This window comes from Equus quagga, chromosome 12 (assembly GCF_021613505.1).
Source record: "Equus quagga isolate Etosha38 chromosome 12, UCLA_HA_Equagga_1.0, whole genome shotgun sequence".
Taxonomy (NCBI): Eukaryota; Metazoa; Chordata; class Mammalia; order Perissodactyla; family Equidae; genus Equus; species Equus quagga.
Genome location: NC_060278.1, coordinates 103,295,560 through 103,320,991, shown reverse-complemented (window position 1 = coordinate 103,320,991; position 25,432 = coordinate 103,295,560). Strand labels below are relative to the sequence as shown.

The 25,432-nt window shown below is 40.9% G+C and overlaps 1 protein-coding gene across 7 annotated transcripts in view; it reads left to right on the top strand.

The window, feature by feature from the left end:
* Nucleotides 1-25,432, top strand: part of BCAS1 (brain enriched myelin associated protein 1) — a 105,479-nt gene that overhangs the window by 28,631 nt on the left and 51,416 nt on the right. For all 7 annotated transcript variants that reach the window (XM_046680022.1, XM_046680028.1, XM_046680025.1 and 4 more), the window contains one exon: nucleotides 6,022-6,593. In XM_046680022.1, the coding sequence (XP_046535978.1) occupies nucleotides 6,022-6,593 (572 nt within the window). The remainder of the gene's footprint in view (nucleotides 1-6,021; nucleotides 6,594-25,432) is intronic.

The following is a 25,432-nucleotide window of genomic DNA, read 5'->3' as shown; positions in this document are numbered from 1 at the left end:
ACTGTATCAAGCTGATGGTCGAGAATTCTTCCCTCATGCCCCCAAACCCATTCCTTTCTTTTATTTATGCTAGTTTCTTGGCAGAGACATCCTGACTTTTTACTATTGAGATGGAAAGCATGAAATCTGATCACTCCATGAAATTTTCAAGTCTAACATCTTCCTGCAAGCCCTAAGTATCTGCCACATGAATCCTTATTTCAAGACCTTTAAAACAACAAATGCATTTGCACAACACAGACAGCCACAGCTGTTTGAAGTGTCATTTGACTCCTGCAGCATGACCACAAAAGGGTCATTTTTGCATGTTTTTGAGGTCTTCATCAGTTTTCCCAAGGGCCCATCGTAATCCTTTGATATTCAAATATAATTCTCTTTTGAAGAACTTAGTTTGTCGTCATCCACTTTCTCTTCTATTTTATCTTCTTCTTTGGTGAATTGTTTTAACTCTGCTCGATCCTCATCCAACAACAGCTGTGTGATGGAGCAGTTCCTTTGCATGACTCAGCAAACGCCTGCATCTTTTGCATAATTTGCAATTTCCCTTCGCAGTAAGTGTGCATTATATTTCCTGATTTATCCCTTATCCTGACTGCTCAGGATCTTGACACACACGACAGTGTTGCATAGGAAGGGATGTTTGAGTGGGGAATAACTTTCATATGTGGATACTTCGTTGTGAATAAAATTATGATGACAGTTTCTGCTTCCCTCTCTAACCTGAAGAACTAGGAGGATCTGGATGATGAATTCTTAGAAGAAAAGAACTCTGTCTCCGCCACCACCGTTATCACAAGGGCAGCTACTCTTGCTGCTGTTGCCATCCTGTTCGCTGAGTGCTTGCTCTGCTCCTGGCTCGGTGCTCACTGAGTCACCCTGACTTCATCCTTTTACATGCCCAGTACTGCTAGAGGCCCTGGGCATGCAGCTGTAATCAAAACGACCGAGTCTCTGTCCGCTTGGGGTTTCCATTCTAGCAAGGAAGAAACAAGTAAATGATGAATGAATGAGATCGTGTCATAGACAAGGAAGGTTGTGCACAACCCAAAGAGTGAATGGGGCGAGTGGGAGGAGTTACTTCAGAGAGAGTGGTCCAGGATGGCCGGACCTGAGGCCTGAATGATAACGAGGTAGCCATGGGAGGGCTTACTGGAAGCATTCCCAGGTGGAAAGAAAACCTGGCGCCAAGGGCTTCAGGTGGGAACAGGCTGGTGTGGTGAGAGGAAGAACACGGTAGGAGCAGAGGTTCTAGTGGGTGTGGCCCGGGGTAGAGCTTGGACTTGATTTGCATTGTGGTGAGGCCCTCTTTGGACAGTTTTAGGCAGATGAATGACATGACCTAATTTTTATTTATTTTTTTTTAAATCGCATACCGATGTTTCCCAAATGTGAGAAAACACAGGATTTTTCTCTTGTGCATAGTTTTTTCTTGAAAATCCACTAATTCTATCAACTAAACTTTGTCTGATTCTTTCATCTTCCCTCCCACCCTCTTTTCTATTCTGGCTTCTTCTACAACATGTTGTCAAGAGTTTGAGCTTTGGAATCTGGCAAACGTGGGTTCAAATCCTGACTCCACCACTTACGAGCAGGATGGCGTTACAAAAGTGACCTTCCTTCTCAGAGCCTCAGTTTCCCCAGCTGTAAAATGGAGAAATAGTGATGATAGTACCTGACTTGCAGATTTGGAATATATAAATAAAATGCTTCTTGTTACCTACAGCATTTATCGTAATGCCCGGCACGCGGGAAACATTCAATGAATGTGATCTGTTGTGTTTATGGCTACACCAAGTGAAAATTTTAGCTCTGACACTTGAAAAAAAAGCAAAAGATAATCCTTCCTCAGAAGTTCTGAATATTGTAATACAAACTTTATGTGTGTGTGCATATGTTTTTTAAATACATAATAGAACTCTGACGAAGCAGCTTGTTTTGATGAAGAATATTTGGTGCTTGGAAAATGAAAAGCATTCCTGAAACTTCTCTGGCCCAAATTTGTAGGTTTCTGAAGATAAATTGATTCATATCATTACAATTTTTAAAAGTCTTTCCAGAGGACTCAAGTTTGTAGGTTAAACCATTGGAATAATTCCTTTCCTTATGACTTATATTTAGGAATATAAAATAGTAACTGTGTTAATAATATATAAATATAACAAAAACAACTAGCCTTTATTGAATATCCACCACACACCAGCCTATGTTAAGCACCCTACAGGAAGTATTTCGTTTAATCCTCACAATCACTGTTTGAAGAAGGCTTGTTATTTTCTTGCCCATTTTAGATGAAAATTGAGGCATAGAGATATAAAGTAACTTGCTCAGTTCACATATTTAATATTTTCGCGTTAAACCCAGATCCCTCGGATTCACAACCTAAGCTCTTAACAGTTGCACTAAGATACCACTGGAAATAAGTTCTCAATCACATGTCTAGATAAAAGGACTTTCTTAAAAAAAACCACACACACAATACAAAATGTCTTTTCTGCACTAAAGAGATCAAAATTTTCAACTCTTCTAAATATTTGGGAGCTGCCACTTGCCTTCTTACTTGATTTCTTTTGATCTTCCTTAAACTCTTGCACGTTTTTTTTTCACAGAAAGTAAAATCTCTTTGGTATGTCATCTGTTTGTCTGCTTTATGAGAAGACTTTATTGGAACCAGGTTCAGGATGGGCTCCTAAGATTTTTCACAGGAACTGAAAGCTTAGTTCCGGTCATGTAGAAGGAACTTTTCATTCTTTCCATAATAATGTGGGAAAGGCACAGAAGCAATCCCCATCTTTGCGAGAATATAAAACCTATAACTCCAAAGGGTTTTCTTCCTGTTCACTCAGAGGGATTCGATTTCTGTGTGTTTAATGTTTTAGAATATATTTTGTTTTTAATGTTTATCTATGGCCTCAAATGACTATAATGTTTTTCCCCGACTGGATTTTTTTTCCTTCACTTTTACTGAGAAGACAAAATGTTGGTGAATGTTTTTTATTTCTAGCCGGCTCCTTAGAATTCACTTCCTCTCATTTCATTCTCTTTACCCTCCTTCCTGCGATACTCAATGCCTCCTAGACAGATTTGAAGAGTCTGAAGACAATTTCCCAAGGAGAGGATTGATTGCTACTAATTGACAAGTGAAATAGTTGCTGTCCAATCCTCTGAAATTCTCTTCAAGTCACTGAGCATGCACTTAATTTAAACTAGTGTAAGTGAAAAAAATTGTTGGCCATTTAATGGTAAAGTCCAGTTCAGGCCCAGCTGGATCCAGTTGTCCAAATGCCATCATTGGGCATCTGCTCCCTGGATCTCTTGGCTCTGCTTTCATCTTGTTGGTTCTCAAGCAAGCAACTCTGCATATGATGGACAAGGCCACCAGCTTCAGATATAGGCCTTAATGTTTTGCCGCCCCCCACCAGCACAAAGTGTACAACTCTGTTCTAATAAGTTCAGCAAAAGTCACAGGATTTATTTTTATTAGCCTAGCTTAGGTCATGTGCCAACTTAGGAGATGAGTATTTTAGCAAGGGAAATGCAAGCCCCAGGTGATGGATTTGGGTACGCACTCACCCAAGTTTGAGGAACAGAGCTTCACGTTCATGGAATGTCCCACTCAAAGTTCCTAGTTCTTACAAGTTATCAAAAACACTTGAGCCATTCTCTGATATCAAGAGCTGTGGTTTGCATCTGCTGTAATCTGTAAAAGCATTGAAGTCTAGTCTAGATACCTGGGTATAAGGAATTTATCCTTTATCAAAGCAATATATTGGCACTTTTTAAAAAGTCTGTCCATGGGAAGATGTTTTTCAGAGACTTTTTCTCTGGCTATAACATTCTTACTCACCACTAGCTCCATTGGTTCCCAGCCAGAGAGTAAGGAAGAGAGGAAAAAGACTGAAAGAGATCAGTTGACGCTCTTGGCATTTTGAAAAGCCCTTCCTTGTTTTGAATCTTAGTCTCTCCCTTTTTGTCAACTGTTTCCTCTTCTCCTGGCATGGACCATCCCCACGATTCATTTATATTCACTCTGATGCTTCAAGTGCCTTACTTGCTGACTTGGCGCCCTGACACATCCATGTAGCACTTTCTTCTTCCCACTCTCTCCCACCCACTTTCCTCCCTAAGTATAATATTTACCAGAATTATGAATTCCTGGACCACAGAAAAAGGGTTAAGAAGATCTAGAAGATATAGCCAATGTTCATATAGGGTGATTTTCTTGAGTCCAAGTTTATGAGGAGCCCCTACTGCTTGTCACTGGCCCTCTGTACTCTCTCTTACTCTGCTCCTCAATGCTTAATGAGGAGACCACCATTCTGCGCAGGAATCCAGATCACTCGCTCTCCTTTTTGTTTATTCCTGACCCTAGACACTGGGAGATACTAGGGTTTGGCAAAAATGATGGCTAATGGATATATGTGTGTGTGTGTGTGTGTGTGTGTATTTGTCACTATACAAGCAATATGATCAGACCAAAAGAAACCTCGCTTCTCTCCTTTCTCTTTATCTTCCTGCAAACAGATATTAAGAAGTGGCTGACTTCAAATGTGTAAAGCAAAATGCAGTGTTGGCAAAAGCATGGGAGAAACCTTAACAATAATCACAGTATCTGGAAAAGGCAGCATGCCAGCTCCTTGGCATGAGTTTTCTCCTTGAAACATCACAAGATCCCTGCAAGGGAGCCACTATTATTCCCATTTTATGTATGAGGAATTCAAAGATTTTTAGTGACTTGCCCAAGGTCACATAGCTTGTTAGCAGAGAATCTCGATCTTTAACTGTGATTCCAAAATGTGTAGTATATCTTTTCCCGTGCACATGGCACAGCTTTATCACAGGGACCTAGAAAACAAGGCGGCTCAACAGGTCAACACAGAGGTCAAAACAGAAACAGGTGGATGCTGGAAACAGTGCCCTCCCTGGAGGACGCAGAGCCTGCATCCCCACGCACAGCCCTGGTCAGCCGACCCCACACTGACTCCATGCAGGCCTGAGGTCTAATTTGCCTTCTTGGGTGGACGTCTGCTTTTCTGGCCTTCAATATGGAAAGTCTCTGAGTATTACACTTTAAAATCTCCCAGCATTCCCAACAGCCTGTGCTCATATAGGTCTTATGATGAGATTGACAGAACACAAACTTAGGGGTCAGAGTTCTGCCATAACCAGACTCTGCAACTTACCAGCTTCCTGGGCAGCCATGGGAAGATGGATCAGCCTCTCTGGCTGTCAAGTTTTCTCAGTTATGAATGGTGATAATAGCTGACATTCATGACATTTATTGAGCGCTTACTGTATACCAGCACTATCTGTGTGCTTTAAGAACATTAACTTATGTCATCTTCGTAACAAAATTAAGAGGTAGGTTCTACCATTTGCCTCATTTGACCGTAAAATTGAGGAACAGAAAATGAAGTAACTCAGATTCAAATAGACAATCTAGCTCAGTGGTTCTCAAACGTGAGTGATTTTTGCCCCCAGAGGACATGTGGCAATGTCCGGTGACATTTTTGGTTATCACAACTTGGGGATACGACTGGCATCTAGTGGGAAGAGGTCAGGGATGCTGCTAAACACCTTACAATGCACAAGATGGACCTCCATAACAAAGACTGGTCTGGCCCCGGACATCAATAGAACCCAGGTTGAGAACCTTTGTTCTAGCGCCAGACCCCAAGGTCCTAAACACACTACTGCCTTCCAGGTGAAATCACGACAATTTGCTGCTCAGAGGAGTCCTGTGAAGATGAAAGAAGATAATCAACGTGTGTATGGCTCGTACAGCGCCTGTGTGCGCTTTCCACTCACTGGCTTTCCTCCTCACTCACCTTCTGCTCCTCTCTCCCAAGACGAGCGGAGTCAGGAGACATCTGGATAACTAACCTCCGCTTTGCGGAGTGGCCGCAGAACAATGGAGCCCCAGTTGGCCTTATGGCCTTTGTGTATAAAACGTTCAGAGTCCATTATCAATCCTCGAATTTCCTCGCCGGGTTGAATAACTGCTGTTTATGTTTGTGTTTACAGTCGATTTGGGAATAAGTGTCGAGGAGGATAATGTGGCCGCTTCTTCCCATGAGACAATGGAGATAAGCACTGTTGCGGATGCTAATGGAAAGAATCTTGGGAAAGAGGCCAGACCCGAGGCCCCAGCTGCTAAATCTCGTTTTTTCTTGACACTCTCTCGGCCTGTACCAGGACGTACCGGAGACCAAGCCACGGATTCATCCAATGCATCAGTGGCGCTCGATGTCAGCTCCAATAAAGCCCTAGGGAACAAAGGACTGAGTGAGAGCACTGCGCTTCCGGGAGCAGCTGCAACGGGGCACATCCCAGATAAAGCCCCAGGGCAGACCCCTGCCGCAGACCAAGGCTTCTCTGCTGCCTGGGGACCAGCGCCTCTCCCACCTGAGGCAGGGGGACCAGCCCCCTCCAAGCCCAAGGACGCCAGCTTTTTTGACAAGCTCTTCAAACTGGACAAGGGACGGGAAAAGGCACCAGTTGACAGCCAACAGGAAACCAAGAGTGCAGACCACCAGGACCAGGAGGACGGAATTCCTGGATTATCGAGGCAGTCCAATGATGTCCCTGCTGAGAGCGTAAGTCCCCAAAAGGACAATGCATTTTGTTCTTAATGCAAGCTCAGGGGGGCACTGGTGGGGGGTAAAGTGATTGCACATGTGTTCTCGACAGTCTCCGAGGGGCCCTGACAAGGTATCAAGCCACTGACCCCTCTAGAACAAATAGCACATTGTAGCGTAGTGCCTCCCCATGTATGTCTGTGGGCAGAAACATCTGTTTGAAGAACAATAACACTGTGGCATCTGTTTTATGTAAAAGAAAAGAGGAGGGGAGTTACATACAGATGAATTCGTCCTTCCATTTATCAAAGGCGGAGGCAGACAGGTTGCATTTATGATCAGTGGAGTCTGGAGGGAAAGGAATTCACAGAATAAAAATGGTTCCTAAAAGACTTCATACCCTGCCTGATCTCGGTAGCTTGTTTCACACACAGTACGTTTATAGGCTTTTGTTGGAATGCATTTCATTTCTTACTTTTAACAGTCTGGTTTGATCTTTAATTATCTTTTGCACTAAAGTGTGGGTTTAAATAAAGAGCTTTTACAGCTTTGGACAGACTCTTTTATGTACTAATTATTTGCCAACAAGCTGGAGTAATAACTTTGTAAAAACCAGATTTTTTTTAAAAATTGTTTTGGTGAGGAAGATTGGACCTGAGCTAACATCTGTCGCCAATCTTCCTCGTTTTTTTTTCCTCCCCAAATCCCCAGCACATGTGTATTCTAGTTGCAAGTCATTCTGGTTCTTCTATGTGGGAGGCCGCCTCAGCATGGCTAGATGAGCGGTGCTAGGTCCATGCCCAGGATCCAAACCAGCAAACCCTGGGCCCCTGAAGGGGAGCTCACGAACTTAACCCCTTAAGCCCTCAGCCACGGGGCGGGCCCCCTAGATTTTTTTTTAAGGACGTATCCCGAATCAGTTACTTTCTGTCCTGAGCAAAGAAAGGCAATGCTTTTTGGTCTTAAAAAGAACATTTTGCTTTTAACCTCGAGAGAGTCTGTTTATATTTGAAGCAAGAAAAGCACTTTTTGAATGAGGAAGGAAATAAAAGTTGATACATTGTATTTTGAAGCACTTGTGCCTTAGTTAGTGGGGTTTTAAATAACAGTGTTTTTCAAAAGTTGGGAATAAAGCGTCTCTTGTTGAAGTTAGAACCAGGAAAAAATTAGGTAGGCCCAGTTTTTTATTACATGGTTGTATATCGTGGCTGTCAATATATTTGTCTTAATAACAACTAACTGCACTGCCAAGTTGCTATAATAACCCTTCCTGTTATTTATTGAGCACTTATGATATGCCAGGCTCTGTGCTAAGCACTGTACATATATTATTTTCCTTAAGGAAAATGAGTATCACAGTAATCTGGCTTTAATGCATCCAGGGTCATGTCAAGAATTATGTTGTAAATATTACACACCAGCTGAAAATTCTTGACAGTTAAAATTGGGAGAAGATAATAAGGTTCATGTGTTTAGGCTCTTACTATCAGCATTCTTGCTGTTTATGTAAATTTTCACTCCAAGAACTGATTTTCAAATTTTCTTTCAAAAGTTTAAAAAATTGCCCTTCAAATGCCCACTTCTCTCAGTGCACCAGTTCAGGAGCCAACGAAATAGTTTTCTGTAGAATTCACAGGACGTCGTCACATGCATCCAGGCACCAAATCTTTACTGAGTGTGACACTGCCAGGCACACTCGAGGCAAGGCCACGGTGGTGGACGGGACCGAGTCCCTGTGGTCCAGGGAGAGAAGAGGTACAAAAACCCCACAGTTATTATGCAAGGTGCCAAGTGCTCTGCTGCGGGAGGCCGAGTGTTGGAGAGGATGTCCAGACAGAAGGAGAATTGGCTTAGCTGGCCCAGGGAACATTCCATCAGATATGTAAATCTGGAGCCGGAAAGTTACTTGTCTTGGGGCTATAAACTGGTCATCAATATTCATGAATATTTGAGAAACTATTTACTACTTGACTCTGAGTAAGGAAACCCTTGTTGAGTTCTCCTTATTGGTCATGGTCTCCTAAGGCTATTCTGAGGTGGTGATTTTTTTGCATAGTCACATGTTTTGTTTACATGGCCTTCCAAAGCCAGACCACTGCCTGAGTTAGAAAAAGACTGAGTCATTTGTGGGAAGAGAACGGTGGACTGCGCTTACCCGTCTTTGGACAGGTGTCCCCTGACTCATCCAAACCTGCATCTTAATTAAGGAAACCAGTTCAGCTTCTGATAACCGACCCTTGAACATATTTAACCATAAACCCCCCAGGCAGTCAATCCATTCCTAGTCTAAGGAAAGTGCAGGAAAGCTTTAGAGCTGTGCTTGGTCCACTTAGCCTTTATTGAAGACTCTAGGGACAGCACCTCGATGGGAGTGGAATGTGTTCCAAAATGAGATTTGATTCAGAAGTTGGGGACTCCTGTTGGCACCAGGGCAGGTGTCTAACATAGTCAAGCCCATGGGGAATATTTTGAAGTTATAGTAACCTCTAAGAAGACCCCAAAATTGTGACTTATCTTCCTTTCAGAATAAGTAAGTTAGCTCCCTGAGATTCACCAATGAAATTTGCATCTCCTTTAGTTAGACTACAAATTTCCGTCTTTACTTTTATCATTGGAATTTAAAATGTTGACTGCCCATTCTGCGCTATATGCATCTAAAACATGGGAAATTATGAAATAGCCATTCGTTTCTCCGTCAGTCTGTGAACTTGTGGATATTCAAATACATATATCTGCAAAGATTTTTAAGAAAAAACAGCCTTCTGATTGTTAAGGTTTCTCATCTGATCCCTGACTTCACAGTCTGTAATTGGGGGTAAAATCAATTGTTCTTTAAGTGCAAGGAGAGAATTCAGTGCTCAGAAAGTAACACGAATAAAACTTCTTGATCAATGGCTTTCTCGGTTGGAGTACCACATCATGCATAAATGGCTGTCAATGTATTGATTCAGAATTCTTAGGGTAAATTATGCCTCAAGCTCAGCCGTCTCAGCTGGCCCTCCCCTCCCACCCACACAAACCTTTCCCCCCAGTTTCATTTCATGCTTCTTACTGGATTGGAATTCCAACCACAAACCCACAGAGCTGTGAATTGGGAGAAAGATGCCACCATTTCATTCTGGGGAAAACACACAAATCTTCTGTGTTTTCAGAACGACAATCTTATTTTTGTGCCTTATAAAACTACATTCAGAGCATAGCATAATTAAAACAAGGCCAGAATTCATGAACAAATGAAGCATTTACTACACAGGCCAAAGAAAAGAGAAATTAGATGCCTGAAAGGTCTCACTGAGCCGTGATTCACACAAACCAACGTGCTGGCGGGGAGGAGATTTTTAGAAAATTTTTCTCTCCCCCAACAACTGAATCAGAGCTATAACATACGCATTTAAGAGAGTCATTGCCAAAAAAGTCATATAATGAAAATTTGACCTTTTTTGGTTTTAAAAAACACAATTTCTGTTGTCAACCAGTACTTCCAGAAGTGTCGTTGTACAGGGAAGTGCTTAAAGTGTTGCCAAGCAGATTCATAAGATTTAAACAGGAATATTCCTTATCTTTTAAAAGTTTAATTAGGGGCCGGCCCCGTGGCCAAGTGGTTAAGTTCGTGCGCTCCGCTGCGGCGGCCCAGGGTTCGGATCCTGGGCGCGGACATGGCACTGCTCATCAGGTCACGTTGAGGCAGCGTCCCACATCGCACAACTAGGAGGACCCACAACTAAGATACACAACTATGTACGGGGGGGTTTGGGGAGATAAAGCAGGAAAAAAAAAAGATTGGCAACAGTTGTTAGCTCAGGTGCCAGTCTTAAAAAAAAAAAATAAGTTTCATTAAATTCTGCAATTGTTATTTAAACACCAACCTTGTGCAAGGCATTTAAAAGCTGTATCATGGACCTAATTCTTCACAGATCACGCGATCTATAAGAGCCATAATTCTTTTAAGGGAGGTTGTGATAAATGCATTGATCCTCAAATTCGTTCAGGCTACAGATGTGAAGAAAAATACTCGGTGTTTTTGCTTCTTCCCCGGCTTTTCTCTCTTGAACACACTCCATTCAGGCTTTTGTCCTCCACAAAAGCTGTTCCTGTCAAAGTTGCCATGATGTCGCGCCTCCCCCACCCCTCACTGCAGCTGCCAAATCGCATACATCTCAGTCCTCATCCTGCGGGACTCGCCAGGCACATCTGACACAGCCGGCCGCCCCTTCCGTCTTGACACATCATCCCCACTGGGTTTCTAGGTCAACCCACCATCCTGGCCACTGTTCCTTAATCTCCTCTGTTGGAGCTTACCCTTTAAACGCTGGAGTTCCCCAGAGTTCAGTTTGTAGACATCTTTTCTAACTGCACTTACTTTCTTGGAAATCTCCCCCAGTCTCAAGGGTTTAAATGTAGCTATCTGCTGACAAGTCCCAAATTTGTATCTCTAGCCTAGATCTACCCCTGAAGTCCAGACTTTTAAATATCCAGCTGCCTCTTCTACGTGTCTACTTGATGTTCGACATCTCTATTGGAGTGTTCACTGAGCATCTCAGCCTCAAGATGTCCAAAACGGAACTCTTTATTCACACCTAACAACAATAACAACAACAGAATGCCTAATGTTAAATCCACAGGCTTGCCCAACTCACTTAATGGCAACTGCATCCTACCACTGCCATTTAATGGTAGAACTGATATTAAAGAACCGAGACCTCCAGAATCCTTTTCTACATGTTATAAAGTAGAGAATTAAAGCATAAGCATTGCAGTCAAATAGCGTAAGTTTCAACTCTGCCTCTGTCACCTACTGGCTGTGTGACCTTGGACAAGTCACTTAATCTCTCTGAACCTCTGTTTCTTCATCTGTAAAATGGGGAGACTAATAGTATTGAGCACATTTTCACATTATTCATACTTGTGAAAATTAAATGAGATAATCCATGTAAATATTTTGCATGGGGATATTGCATTTTGAGAAAAAGAAAATTTAGCTATTATGAGTCTCATGGGTTTTCTCCCTGTGTATTACTCCACATTTTAGTCTTTGTACTCTTCTCGTCTGTAGTCCTCAACCCAAACTTGCAGAGACAGCACAATAGAATCTAATTTGAAAGCTGCATAACAAAAGGCCTAAGTCCTAATTTGTGGTAAAAAAAAAAAAAAAAAAAGGTGGAGGAGTTGTAAAATTATTTTAGAAACAATGGCATTTAAATGCCCATGCCTGCAAGCCCCAGTTTCTCAGTCTGACGCTCAGGGTCTCTACCACTTTTCCTCTGCCTTTTTTCCAACTGCATTTTCTGCCATTCCCCTAAGTTTCTCCAGTTAAGATGGTCGACAGGTGACCTGTGCAGACGCCATCTGCTTCCCAGTGTTTTCTCCGCCTCTATCTCTTTTTCTCTCTGTTTATCAAAAATTTACTTCACCTCTAAGTGCTGAGTTCTCCACGAAGCTGAGCAGATGTCCCCGCTCCTGAGGGGTTCTGACGACATGAATTGCTCTAGTATTTCTTCTTTGTACGCTGTATGTGAAGTCAAATTCTGTGATAAAATCACTTCGAAGGAATCTCATTGAAACATCGAAACTTACAAGAGAATTCCCATATCTATACCATTTACCGATGAAAAATTCAAAGCTTTGGAGAAACCAAGCCACTTACTCCAAGTTACACGGATAAAGAAGAATTTCCCATCACAAAAGCCCGTACAGTTTATGCTCAACGTTATGCTTTTACCAATTATTTGAAAGATGTGCAATGATGTTGCAACTATCTGAAATTGAATATTAATTTGAGGAAGTGCTATTTAAAAATGTTAATAAGAGTACAAAGTTGGAAATACCAAGTTGATCTCAAATTAAACACTATAAAAATCACCTAATTCCAACCTTAGAAGGCCAAGTGAATGACGAAGTGTGTTTTTTACTTTGTTTTGTTTACTTTATGGCCACAAGGCCATGTCATTTCAACTGATGAAGAGAACTTATCTGCCAGAAAGCCTGTCAGTATAAAGGGGAAATCCGTCTTAAATTATGCAAGTTTTGGAGTAAGCAAGATTTTCAGCTATAACACTGTAATATTTATGAATTGTGTGCATTTCGCACAAAGAAACATTTGTAGGAAATGTTTACAGCAGCAGAGGGGCTGTGAGGAGTCAGGAGCCTGAGCAACATGGGTATGAGTTCAGATTCTACCACTTACTAGATATGTGATAGAGTCAAATAATAATAATTGCCTCGCTTTTTAATAACTCATTATTCCTAGGCTGTGTAGTAAGCATTTTGCATGCCTTGTCTGCTTTGACTCTTACAACAACACGAGCTAGATATTTTTATTGCCATTTAACAGATGAGGAAACTGGGGCCCAGAGAAGTTAAGTTACTTGCCCAAGGCCACACAGCTAAATTAGTGGCAGAACCAGAATCAAGGTCTGGCAGTCACCAAAGCCTGTTACTCTCAGGCATTTCAAAACCTTGTGTTTTTATCCACGAAAGGGAGATGCTGCCTGCCCGAGGGGCAAGGGTAAGGACGGAAGATGTTATAGGCAGTCAGTAGTAGTCATAAAACAGTATATTTCCTAAATTGTCAGAAACTTAGAAATAGAGAATTATGAAATAGATCAGACGGTCCTCCAGCATAATGGAGTTTGAGTGATATATCACCTAAGGTGCCTTTGGTTGCAAGTAAAAAAAGAAGTTTAGTTAATGAGGAGAAAGATACTATTTCTTGTACATAACAAGGATTCTAGAGGGCGGGAGGTGTGGTTTGGTTCAGCATTTTCACAGCCCCAGGATGCCTCAGTCTTTCTTCTCCAGCATCCTCCATGTATTGGTTTGGTTCACAGGCTTGGCCTTTTGTGGTTTTTGTTTTTGTTTTTGGGTTTTTTTTTTTGTGAGGAAGATTGTCCCTGAGCTGACATCTGTGCCAATCTTCCTCTAATTTATGTGGAACACCACCACAGCATGGCTTGACGAGCAGTGCTGGGTCCGTGCCCGGGATCCGAACCTGAGAACCCCCGGCTGCTGAAGTGGAGTGGGTGAACTTCACCACTATGCCATTGGGCTAGCCCCTGGGCTTTTGTGGTTTTCAGATAACTGTCAAGCTTCCCAGTATTGTATGTAGTCATAATGTCCTACTGAACGAAAGAGGAGTTTCCTAAGATTTACCCACAGGCAAAATTGAGTCACATATCTGTGTGGAGGTACAAGGGCACCTTGGAAAGTTTCTTCAGTAGAAAGCAGTCTCTGCCAGCAAGGATGATATGCCACAAATAGAAACCAGATACAGTCGTGTGTTGCTTAATGGCGGGGATGTGCTCTGAGAAATGCGCCCTTAAGCAATTTCGTTGTTGTGCGAACATCGAGTAAACTTACACAAGCTTAGGCGGTATAGCCTACTACACACCTAGGCTACACGGTACTGATCTCTGGGACCTCCGTCGTATATGCGGTGTGTCATTGGTTGAAACATCATTATGCAGTGCCAGACTGTACATTTTTTCTATCCAACTTTATATCAGGATCTCATTAAGTGAACGGAGCTACCGTATCCCCCTACGGTAACTTAGTTGAATGTACTCGTTGCACTAGCTTTCTAACTTGACTAAGACGGAAAGTAAGAAATAGATTGTACATCTTGACCTGATATACATGCATATACGTGAAACATAGAATTCACAAAATAACACTATTCTTACTGCATGGAACACCTGCTGCTATTTTCTATTCTATTTTGTTTGAAGTTTTTTAATGCCGATTTTGACCCACTAAATTCTTTTCCAATCCAGTAACACTGAAGTCTGAATAGCTCTGTTCTATATAATCACCCTTTTCATATCTGGAAACAATGATCTTGAGGGATGCGACTGTTTCTTATGCAAGGGGGTATTCCCAATGCCTGGCACATGGTGACATGCAGTAATGTGTGTTGGAGGAACCTGACAAGGAGAAAGATGGTAAACATCGTGTTACGACTTTTCAAAGAATGTTAGAATATATTATCGCAATCTCATTATCAACCCCCCCAACACTACTTTAAATAGAAAATGATTTCAGAATATGAGTCCAGTATAGATGCTTTCCTTTAGATGAACTATGTAGACTCCTATATCTGTACCATTTACTTGGTATTTGTAACTCAGTCTTTCACGTGTTATGCTGTTAATCATGGTTGACATATCAAGCGAATTGTGTTTTGCAATGAATTTGCAAAATCCGTTTGAGTTAACTTTCCCCTCGGCATTCTCCAGTCTGATTCACTCCTTCTGAGGTTATAGTTACGGCCCTCATTTATGGAGCGTTGACTAACTCCCAGCGAGGTGGAGAACTTGCATAACATCACAGGGCTGGACAGTGGCAGAGCTGGAGTTTGTCACCAGTGTCCACACGCTGAGTCACCGTGCCTATAAGCTCAAAAAGAGGGAGCACTTTGAACCTTTTGAAATATCTTGTATCTTTTAAAAACGTCTGAAGCTGGTACTTCCCGAACTGGCATTCTGTGGGACATCAGTCCACGGAGATTGGCGTAGAAATAGGGCTCCACCATCATATAGTTTTAGAAAATGCTCCTTGCTTTATACCCTCTCCTGAAGATTCACGGTGAACGTCAGCCTACCGAAGCTTCTAGAAATCCTGCAGCAAACACACTCACTGCTCTTCATTTAACTGGGGGTTTCTCACATTGAGCTACCCACGTAGCTCCAGGCTGTCTAAGCAGTGGGCACATCCTCCAGTGGTTCTCTTAGCAAACGCTGGGCCAGGCATGGTGACCAAGGTTGAAAAATAGCCTCTTGTAGGAAACAGCAACCCACAGAGAGGTTTTCTTTGACATATGCAGGGTTTTAAATAAGATTTTCATTGACAATATTTCTAAACTGATAAAGTTGACGATATTTTAAAATTATGAGATTTCCATACAATTCCATATTTCAGACATTTCTGAAAAATGGGAAGTTTTGCACTATATTCCCAGGTGGGATGTGATTTGTTGCTGCCCCTCGCACGGGCATGCTCTCTTCAGTTCACCCAAGTCCCCACTCCTCCCTATTGTTCCAAGCAGTGCAACATGTCAGTCGTCCTTCATTACAACATGTGCATGGTTATTTACTTGTGCTAGAGTTGAGAGGAAATGAAAATGTTTCCATCACAAAATGATGGAAAGGATGCTGTACATCCTTTATAGCACTTATGACAATTTGTAGCTACTTAGGTGACCATCTGCTTAATAAACTGTAAATCCAGCCTGACAGTCAATTTGTTGGCAGGTGTTGAGCAATGAATAGGAGGCATGAATACTTTCATTTATTCATTCAACAAACATCCGAGTGCATTCTTTGTGCCAGGAATGATTTCAGGGTGGATGGAATGATGTCCCTCGTGGCAGCTCTCATTCTAGTGGAGAGACCAACAATAAACAAGAAAATAAACAAACAAACAGTTCCAGTGTCTAAAAAGGACTACAAATGAAACAGTTTCGAGATAGAAAGTAGTGTGGAGAGGAGGCTGATGATTAGAATTGGGTAGGGGGTAGGGTCAGGAAGGAATTTGGCCTAGTCTAAAAATTCAGGAAAAATGATGCGACTGTTCTGTTTTTTTCTTTTTCTGCACAAGGCCAAACCATTCTTAGAAAGTCTGCAGCCTAATTTTGGCAGTATTCAAAAGAGTTTTCTCACTGTTGGGAAGTGTTTGTTAAGCATTTGACAAACATGGTCTAGGCTATGAGTTGTTAGCTTTTGTATTTTGAAGTAGTGTTGTTTTTTTTTTTTTTTTGCTGAGGAAGATTGGCCCTGAGCTAACATCTGTGCCAATCTTCCTCTGTTTGGTATATGGGATGCCACCACAGCATGGCTTGATGTGCAGTGTGTATGTCCGTGCCTGGGATCCAAACCAGTGAACCCCCGGCGGCTGAAGTAGAGTGCGTGAACGTAACCATTACATCACCATGCTGGCCCCCAAAGTAGTTTTTTTTTTTTAATGTTGGATATTTTTACTCTAATAAATGTGAAATGCCATCCTCAGTCTGGAGACTGTACATGTTGGAACTAATCATGGAACAGAAGAATCATCCACAAATCCTTTGCCCGATGTGGCCTAGGAATTGCTCCCTACCCACTCTTTGCCCACAGTGAGTGTATTTTTCCATTTTATATCGTACATAGTGGACTTTATTTAAAAGTATGCCAACTCATGTGTCCTTAGGAATATCCCCAAAGAAATGACTGCTGCCAAAAAAAAGAAGCGAGAAAAGAACATTTTATTGCTTAATTCTCTATCCACATTTCACTTGCCATTGGAATTTAAGTTGACAAATTCCCTTACCCCTCAAGTGGAGGAGTTGCTCAGAGACAAAATGGAAAATCCTTATTTATAGAAAGCAAGTGTGAATTGCTTTCTTTGATAGATTTCTCTCCGCCCTCCCCCTATGACTGCCATGAGCAACTGGTTTATTTAGTCTTGTAAATATAACCTCTCTGCCTTAGTCAATACTGTGGATTAATGAGGCCCTACCCTGTAAAGGTACTCTCTTAGACTTCTGCTGCCAAGATATGACACGAGCTTTTAATATTCTGAGGTTATGTCCACAGAGTATTAAAACAGGTGGCGATCTAATGATTTATAATAAAGAGCATCATACTGGATAACTGGTCCAGCTTAGCTCGATTCAGTTGGTATAAGCCACTAAAATGAACAATATTGCCTCTCTTCTTTCAAAAAGAGGAGGAAAATAGGTAAGTGGAGCTTTTTTAGACCTGTGTCATGCAATAAATTCCCCTCTTAGAAAACATGCCAAAAGACAATGGAAATCTAGATTTCATGTTTCAATATTTTTATGTTATTTTATTGGCCTCTGAAGTCTGATAATTTCTCTATCAACTCCTGGATTGCTAGGAAGCTTGTTTCGACCATGGTACTTTGGCGGTACATAATCTTAAAGTCTTAAAACGCTCATGCTTTTTGAATGAGTAATTCGACATCTAGGAATTTATTAAGAAAATGAGCAAAATTTTATCCACAAAGCTTTTTTAAAAAAAAACTCCGGCATTGTCTATGAGAGAAAAGTTGGGAAGATGTGAAAGATCCAATTGGAGGGCTCTTATAGTGATTATGGTATACCCTTATGCTGGACATTATAGACCAGGATGACATCGAAACGGAATTATCGACATGTGAAGACAGTGAGAATATAATGTTAATTCAGAAGAGTAGGTTTCAGAATAGTATATACAGAATGATCCCTTTTGGGTAAAAATGATGTCTGGCTGCCTGTCCACACATATTCATTCTTTCACCCAAAGAGGGGTATGGAATGAAAAATTGCAAATTGTTAGTAGTAGTTTCTTTCGGTAATGAGATAATGGGCGCATTTTATAATTTTACTCTTTGCTCATCTATATTTTCTCTTTTTTTTATAAAAGGAGCAAGTATAGCAAATGCCTAGCTAAGTAAAAGAAAGAAAATACTACAATCTAGGTAGTTTCCTGCTGCCTCCACTAGACTGCGCTATGAGACTCGAGGCCCCCTGAGTTGTAGGAGAAATTGCAACCGGCTGCTGGTAACGGCTTCAACAGGAGCTGATTTCTCATTTACAACAATTCCCCAACCATGCGATCCAGAGCTAGCGTGGCAACATCTTGTTCAGAAACAACACTGTCTTTTAAAGTACGCTTATAGCCAGTGTGTAGTAATCTCCAGAAGGAGATCGGAAAGGGAAATTTGGTGGTGGATGGGCAGTTTTTGAAGCCCTTTCGTAATAGGCATAAGATTCTTATGTTGTGCTGTTTGTGCTCATTCCCTGTTTTCACCCTAGGGTTAAAAGATGAGAATGCGTTTTTATCAGTTGATGTAAACTGGGCAGGAAGAGTAGGAAAAATAAAAATACAAATTGGCTACAGGGATACATCCTCATTAGGTGGCTCTGAGCTCTGTGGTGAAACAAAGTAGAAAGAAAAAAATCCCAATCTGTTTAGGAAATTCTAAAGTCCCGCAAAACAGTTTTAGTAGGCTTTGGTTTGGAGATCCTTTCTGCTCGTTTATTAATTTTCTTTCCCTTCTGGGCAAATTGGAAGATAAATTCTATCTTCAAGAATTATCCAAATCCCATTTTTCTTCCTAAATCTGACAATGGCTCTGTGCAGGTGATGGTGCTCTCAGAGGAAGAAAAGGGAAGACTAATGGATGGTCTGGAGACCATTGTTGCCAAGCACATGATGCCCTTCGTGCTGTTGGGCCATCCAGGGGGAGAGGAAGCAGCTCTTCCTTTTATCCCTGGCAGCACGTGGCTCAAATTTCTAACAGATGGAAAGGAGTGGAGTAATGGGTTTCTGGACCGTTCAACGGTTTTCAGACAAATTTTCCTGTGTTAAACTGTACGTTACGCACTGGCTCTTGGTACAAAGATTCAAAATGAAACCAGCACTGTCAGTGGGGAAATCTAGATGAGCTAAACATTCTTCACAAATTGTTCCACAGGAGACTTCTTTAGCCTTGATCATTCTGCCCTAAATTATATTTTCACCTTGACAATGAAGACCTTGCCTAAAGGAGGCTGAAATCCAGTTGACTATTGACAGTTGAAGGGCGGTGCCAGAAGTTCCATATGGGTTTTGTTAGAGACAATCAAATTATGATGAGGCGGCATTATTTTTCAACATGACAAATTGTGATCACTTAACTAGCGTTCCTGTCTGTTTGCCCTTTGAAGCCAACAGAAAGGGAAAAAATAGAGGCTTCTGCACAGACGAAAAACAAGCTGATACCATGAACACCTGTTTGCTTAAAAGAAGTTTCCAGATATTTCCTGGAGAACATTTGTGCTTCTGCCTAAAATTGCTGTTTGCTGAGAATGATCTGGAGGCCTGCTGAGAATAGCAAAGATATATTTATAGTTAAAGACAAAGAGCCTACAAATAACCCAATATTTAAGGCATAGGCCTCAAACTGGTGGCCTTGGGCTGGATCATCTTCCAAACTGGGCTTAGTCTGGCCCTCCAGGTGTTTTTTAAAATTTGAAATTATTCACCCACATTTTTCTTTAATTTTAATTTTTAACAGATAATACATGCATATGGCTCAAAAAAAGAAATTATAAAATGGTATGCTAGTCTACCAATGCCACGTCCAATGGATAATTAGTGTTTGTATTTTGAAATGTGTCCTTCTAGGTTTTCTTTGAACATACACAAGCAAATACAAGCATAAATTCTTATTCCTTCTTTTTCACCCAAAGGTAGTATACATTCTGTTCTATTTCGTGCTGTTTTTCAGTTAACACTACTTTCTATATGTGTACAGCTTCCTCATTTGAAACACTTGCATCATTTTCCCTTGGATGGATGGACCATGGTGTATTTAACCAGGACCCTATTAAGGACATTTGGCTGGTTTCCAAACATTTGCTATTATCTCACGACAATGAATAACTTCGTGGATTTGTTATTTCACACATGTGTGAATTGAGGTCTAGCATCAACTCTTAGAAATGGAATTGCTGGGTGAAAGAATATGTTCTTTTTAAAAAATTTTGGTAGATAATGCCAAAATTTCAGCTCCCCATCAGGACGGAATTCATTTACGCTCCAGTCAGCAATGTGTCAGGTGCCTGCTCCTCACGCCAGCTTCCCCACTGAATGCTTTCAAACGTTTGGATTTTTTACTTGAAAGACTGACTTTCTTTCAGGTCCTTCATGAATTCTGGATTTTGAGTCAAAGTTACAAAAGCCTTCTCAATCCAAAATTTTAAAAGACTTTTCCACGTTTTCTTCTAGCGTTTTCATCCATTTGGATTTTTTTCCTGGTAAAGGGTTGAGTTATGGCACCAAGTTAATTTCTTTTTTTAGATGGCCGCCCTGTTTTCCCTACATCTTTTATTTTATTAAAAAGTCCTTCTTCTTTGATAGATTTGAGGTGTCATCATTATCGTGCACTAAATCCCCATATGTCTTTGGGGAAAAATGTGTTGTATGTGAATGGTGATAAAAATGAAAAAAAGAAAAAAATATAGCCGGGCAGAGGAATAGAGACGAGGAAAACTAAAATAGAAAAATTCTTGGTGGGAAGATGATGTTTGAAATACCTAAAGGAAGAGAGATGATTGAGGCAACGCAGTGTGGTGCTTAAAAGCTTTTTGCCTCTGAAATCATTTGAGCCTGGGGTCAAATCCCAGCTCCACTCAGTGACAATAGGCAAGTTATTTATTATTTTCATCCATCAGTTTATTCATCAGTAAAAAAGCAATTACAGATAGTACATACTTCATGGGATCATTATAAGAATTAAATGAGATCTTTATAACTAGTATTGGGCCTGGCACACAAAGGTTGGTCATTTTTATTATTATAATGGACATTTTTCCTTCTATTACACATTCCTCAAAGAATTCATGGCTGCAAAGTATTCCATCATATGGTCATAGGTAAATTTCACATGTTAATGCCACATGCTGCTTTACTTACCTATTCCAGAATTGTTAAACTTTTTAATAGTTCTTCATTCTTACTCTTCCAATATTACCCTATGATGCTTTTTTTACTTTTTAATTTTGAAATTATTATAGATTCACATGCAGTTGTAAGAAATTATACAAAGAAATCCCTTTATCCAGTGTCCCCTAATGGTAACGTCTTGCAAGACTGTAGTACAATATCACAACCAGAATATTGACATTGATACAATCCAACAGAGAAAATTTCTATCACGACAGGGACCCTCATGTTGCCCTTTTAAAGGCACAGGCACTTCCCTCCCACCTCTACCCCTTTTTTAACTTTTGACAACCACTCCTCTGTTCTCCATTTCTAGAGTTAGGGCATTTCAAGAATGTTATATAAATAGAGTCGTACATTATGTACCCTTTTGGCATAAGCTTTTTTCCTTCAGGATAATCCTCTGGAGACTTACTGGCTCATTGGCCTTATCATTCCTTTATAGATGTCATTCCTTTCCTTCCTTTTTTATTGCTGAGTGGTATTCCATGCTAAGGATGTATCGCCTTTTGTTTAACAATTCATCCATTGAAAAACATTTGCTTGTTTGCAGTTTTTGGCTATTACAAATAAAATTTCTGTAAACATTAATGTATAGTGTGAATATGTCTTCCTTTTTCTGGGAAAAAAGTGCAGGAATGAATGGCTGGGTTGTGCTGAAGTTGTATATTTAGCTCTTTAAGAAACTGCTAAATTTTTCCAGGGTGGCTGCACCATTTTACATTCCCACGGCAATACCTGAGTGACCTATTTCTCTGCATCCTTGTCAGCAGTTGAAATTATCACTATTTTTTGCGTTAGCCATTCTGACAGGTGTTTGGTGATATTGAGGTTTTAATTTGCATTTCTCTAATGGCTAATGAAATTGAGTATCGTTCACATGTTTATTTGCCATCTATGTATTCTCTTCAGTGAAAAGTCTCCTTGTGTCTTTTGCCCATTCTCTAATTGGATTGTTTGATGTTTTTTACTGTTGAGCTTTGAGATACTAGTCTTTTCTCAGATAAGTGGTTTGCAAATACTTTCTCCCACTTTCCAGATTGTTTTTCATCTTTTTAACACATCTTTCACAAAGCACAAACTTTCAATTTGGGTGAAGACCAATTTATCATTTTTTTCCTTTTATGGACTGTGCTTTTGATATCAAGTCTAAGAATTCTTAGCTATAGATCCCAGAAATTTTCTCTTATTTTTTGCTAAAAGTCTTATATTTTATATTTTGAATTTAAGTCCTTGATCTATTTTGAGTTAATTTTTGGATAAGGTATAAAATTTTCGTTGAGGTTCTTTTTCTTTTCTCCCACGGATGTCAAATTGTTCCAGCACCACTTGTTGAAAAGATCTTCTTTCCTCCAGTGAATTGCTTTTGCATCTTTGTCAAAAGTCAGTTGGCATATTTGTGTGGGTCTCTTTCTGGGGTCTCTATTCTGTTCCATTCACCTATGTGAATGCCTCCACCAATACCACATAGCCTTGCTGACTATAGCTATATAACAGGCTTGAAATCTGGTAGACTGATTCCTTCTGCTTTAGTCATCCTTTTCAAAATTGTTTTAGATACTCTAATTCCTTTGCTTTTCCATATAAATTTTAGAATAATCTTGTCTATCTCTACAAAACATCTTGCTGGAATTTTGATAGGAGCTGCATTGAATCTGTATATCATCTTGGGGAGGATTGACATCTTTGTTATGTTGAGTCTTCCAATCCATGAACATTGTATGTCTCTCCATTTATTTATACCTTCTTGAATTCCTTTCATCAGCATTGTATAGTTTTCAGCATATAAGTGGTGTACATGTTTTGTATTTCATTTTTTGTACAATTATAAATGGTATTGTATTTTTTTCCAGCTTGATTGAGATATAATTGGCATATAACATTGTGTAAGTTTAAGGTGTACAATGTGATAATTTGGTACATGTATATATTGTGAAATGATTACCACATTAGGGTTAGTTAACACCTCCATTGTCTCATATAATTATCATTTCTTTTTTGTGGTAGAACATTTAAGATATACTCTCATAGAAACTTGCAAATATACAATACAGTATTGTTAACTACAGTCACCATGCTGTGCATTAGATCCCCAGAATTTATTCATCTACTAACTGAAAGTCTGTACTCTTTGACCAACATCTCCTCATTTCCCCTACCCCTCAGCCTCTAGCAACCACTTTTCTACTCTCTATTTCTGTGAGTTCAGCTTTTAAAAATTCCGTATATAAGCGATATTGTACAGAATTTGTCTTTCTCTGTCTGACTTAGTTCACTTAGCATAATGCTCTCAAGGTCCATCCATGTTGCCACAAATGGCAAAATTACCTTGTCTCTCATGACTGAATAATATTTCATTATATACCTATGTACAGATAAAGATATAGATAAATATCACATCTTCTTTACCCATTCACCTGTAGATACACACTTAGGTTGTTTCCATATCTTGGCTATTGTGAATAATGCTGCAATGAACGTGGAGGACAGATACCTCTTTGAAATCTTTATTTCATTGCCTTTGGATATATACCTAGGAGTAGGATTGCTGCATCATATGGTAGTTCTATGTTTAATTTTTTAAGGAGCCTCCATACTGTTTTCCATAATGGCTGTATCAATTTACATTCCCACCAACAGTGCACAACAGTTCCCTTCTCTCCACGTCCTTACCAGCACTTGTTATCTCTTGTCTTTTTGATAATAGCCATTCCAACAGGTATGAGGTGATATCTCATTGTGATTTTGACTTGCATTTCTGTGGTGTTGGGCTGGTGAAGAGATGTTTTTGTCTAAAAGTTTTCTGTCTTGCTTGCCTGCACCCTTCCTGGCCCTTTGGTTAGAGAGAGCAGGCTTTTTCAGAGGATTTGTTTTCATCAGTGCTCATTGGTGTTTCTAGGTTGCCGGCTTCTTCAACATCAACTCTAGGATAGATGAGGCAGAAAGAAAACCCAGGGAATTCACCACCGGGATGTTCCTCAGGCCCCTCACTGGTCTGCTTTCTCCTCTCCACCTCTCAGTGTCCCTTCGTGCTTGTTTTCTATATAATGTCAGGTATTTTCCATCATGCTTAGTGGGAGGATAAGGAAAAGTACACATTCTCTATCTTCCTGGAAAAGGAAGTCTTATGTTCTTTTTTAAAGGCAGTCTAAGAAGAAAAAAAATATTTCAAGAAAAGGACTCCAGTTCAGGCTGAGAATTTCAATTTGAACAAACAGATTTGAGGCAAACAGTCACCTCCATGCACCGAGCCAGCAGGTCTGGTCATCCCTTGGCTGCCATACAAGTCTTGAGACAGTGCTGCCCCCAGGAAATCAGGGAAGCAGAGGATGGCATCTTCCGATGGCTGGAGAAGATGCCACAGGGCGTAGGAGAACACTGGAGCACTCCTCTATTCCTGGAGCTCCGTCGCTGGTGTTTCCTCCAGTCAGAGTTCTTTATCCTGGGTGAGGTAGTACAACTAGTTCTCTCCCTTGCTCAGAGGATGTCTGTCTTCGCAGGTTTACCCTGACGGCAATCTAGACCCATGGGACCACCTTATAGTCTCCCCCTTCATCTCCTCTTCAGTTGACGTCACTGTATTCCATTTCGTTTCCAGGACGTTCAGTAAACATTCCCTGTGTGTTTAAACCTGGGGTCACAGAGAAGCATCATGGCCTCTTGCTCCCCTTAGGAAGCACCCAGTCTGGGAGCACGAGGTGACCTAGATGTCAACCTTTCTATTCACTGTGCTGAGCACTGGGAGGCCATGGGCTGTGAGACCGGAGTGGCTCAGAACAGCTGACCCAGCCTGAGAGACCAGGGGTCCTCACCCACCGCGACACAAGTTCTTAGAGGACTTTGCCCTCTGTCTAAAGTAGCAGCGCCCTGGTCGCCCTCCAGCCTTCATCTTCATTTTCCCCGTTGCAGTCTTCACTGCCTGAGTCATATGTTACATTTTTCGGTTTATCTGTATTTTGGAGGGGTTTTGTTCTTCCACTCTGCTAGAATTTCAGCTGTCTTAGGACATGGGCTGTGTCTGTCTCATTCACCGCTTTTTTCCTCGTGCCTAGATCAGCACGAGGCGCCTGGCAGACCTTTGATAAATAGCTTCTTTCCTAATCCCTCGTGGTGTGGTAAGCAGATCCCAAACCTTGCAATGGTTCAAAAGTCCGTCTCCATCCAATCTGAAAACTTCAATCTTGTATTTGTTTTAACATTCATCCCAATTGCTTCTGGAACCAAGCTCTGACGTGACCCATGGCCTGAGGCACTTGGGTTCTAGAAGGAGTAGAATTTGTTCTTTTACTTCTCCCCTCAGGTGTGTGAGCTGAGGGAGCAGGGAGTGAGGAAAAAGAGCTTCAGTCTATTTCCCTTCCCGGCGCTACTGTCCTGTCTTGACTATCCGTATTTTTT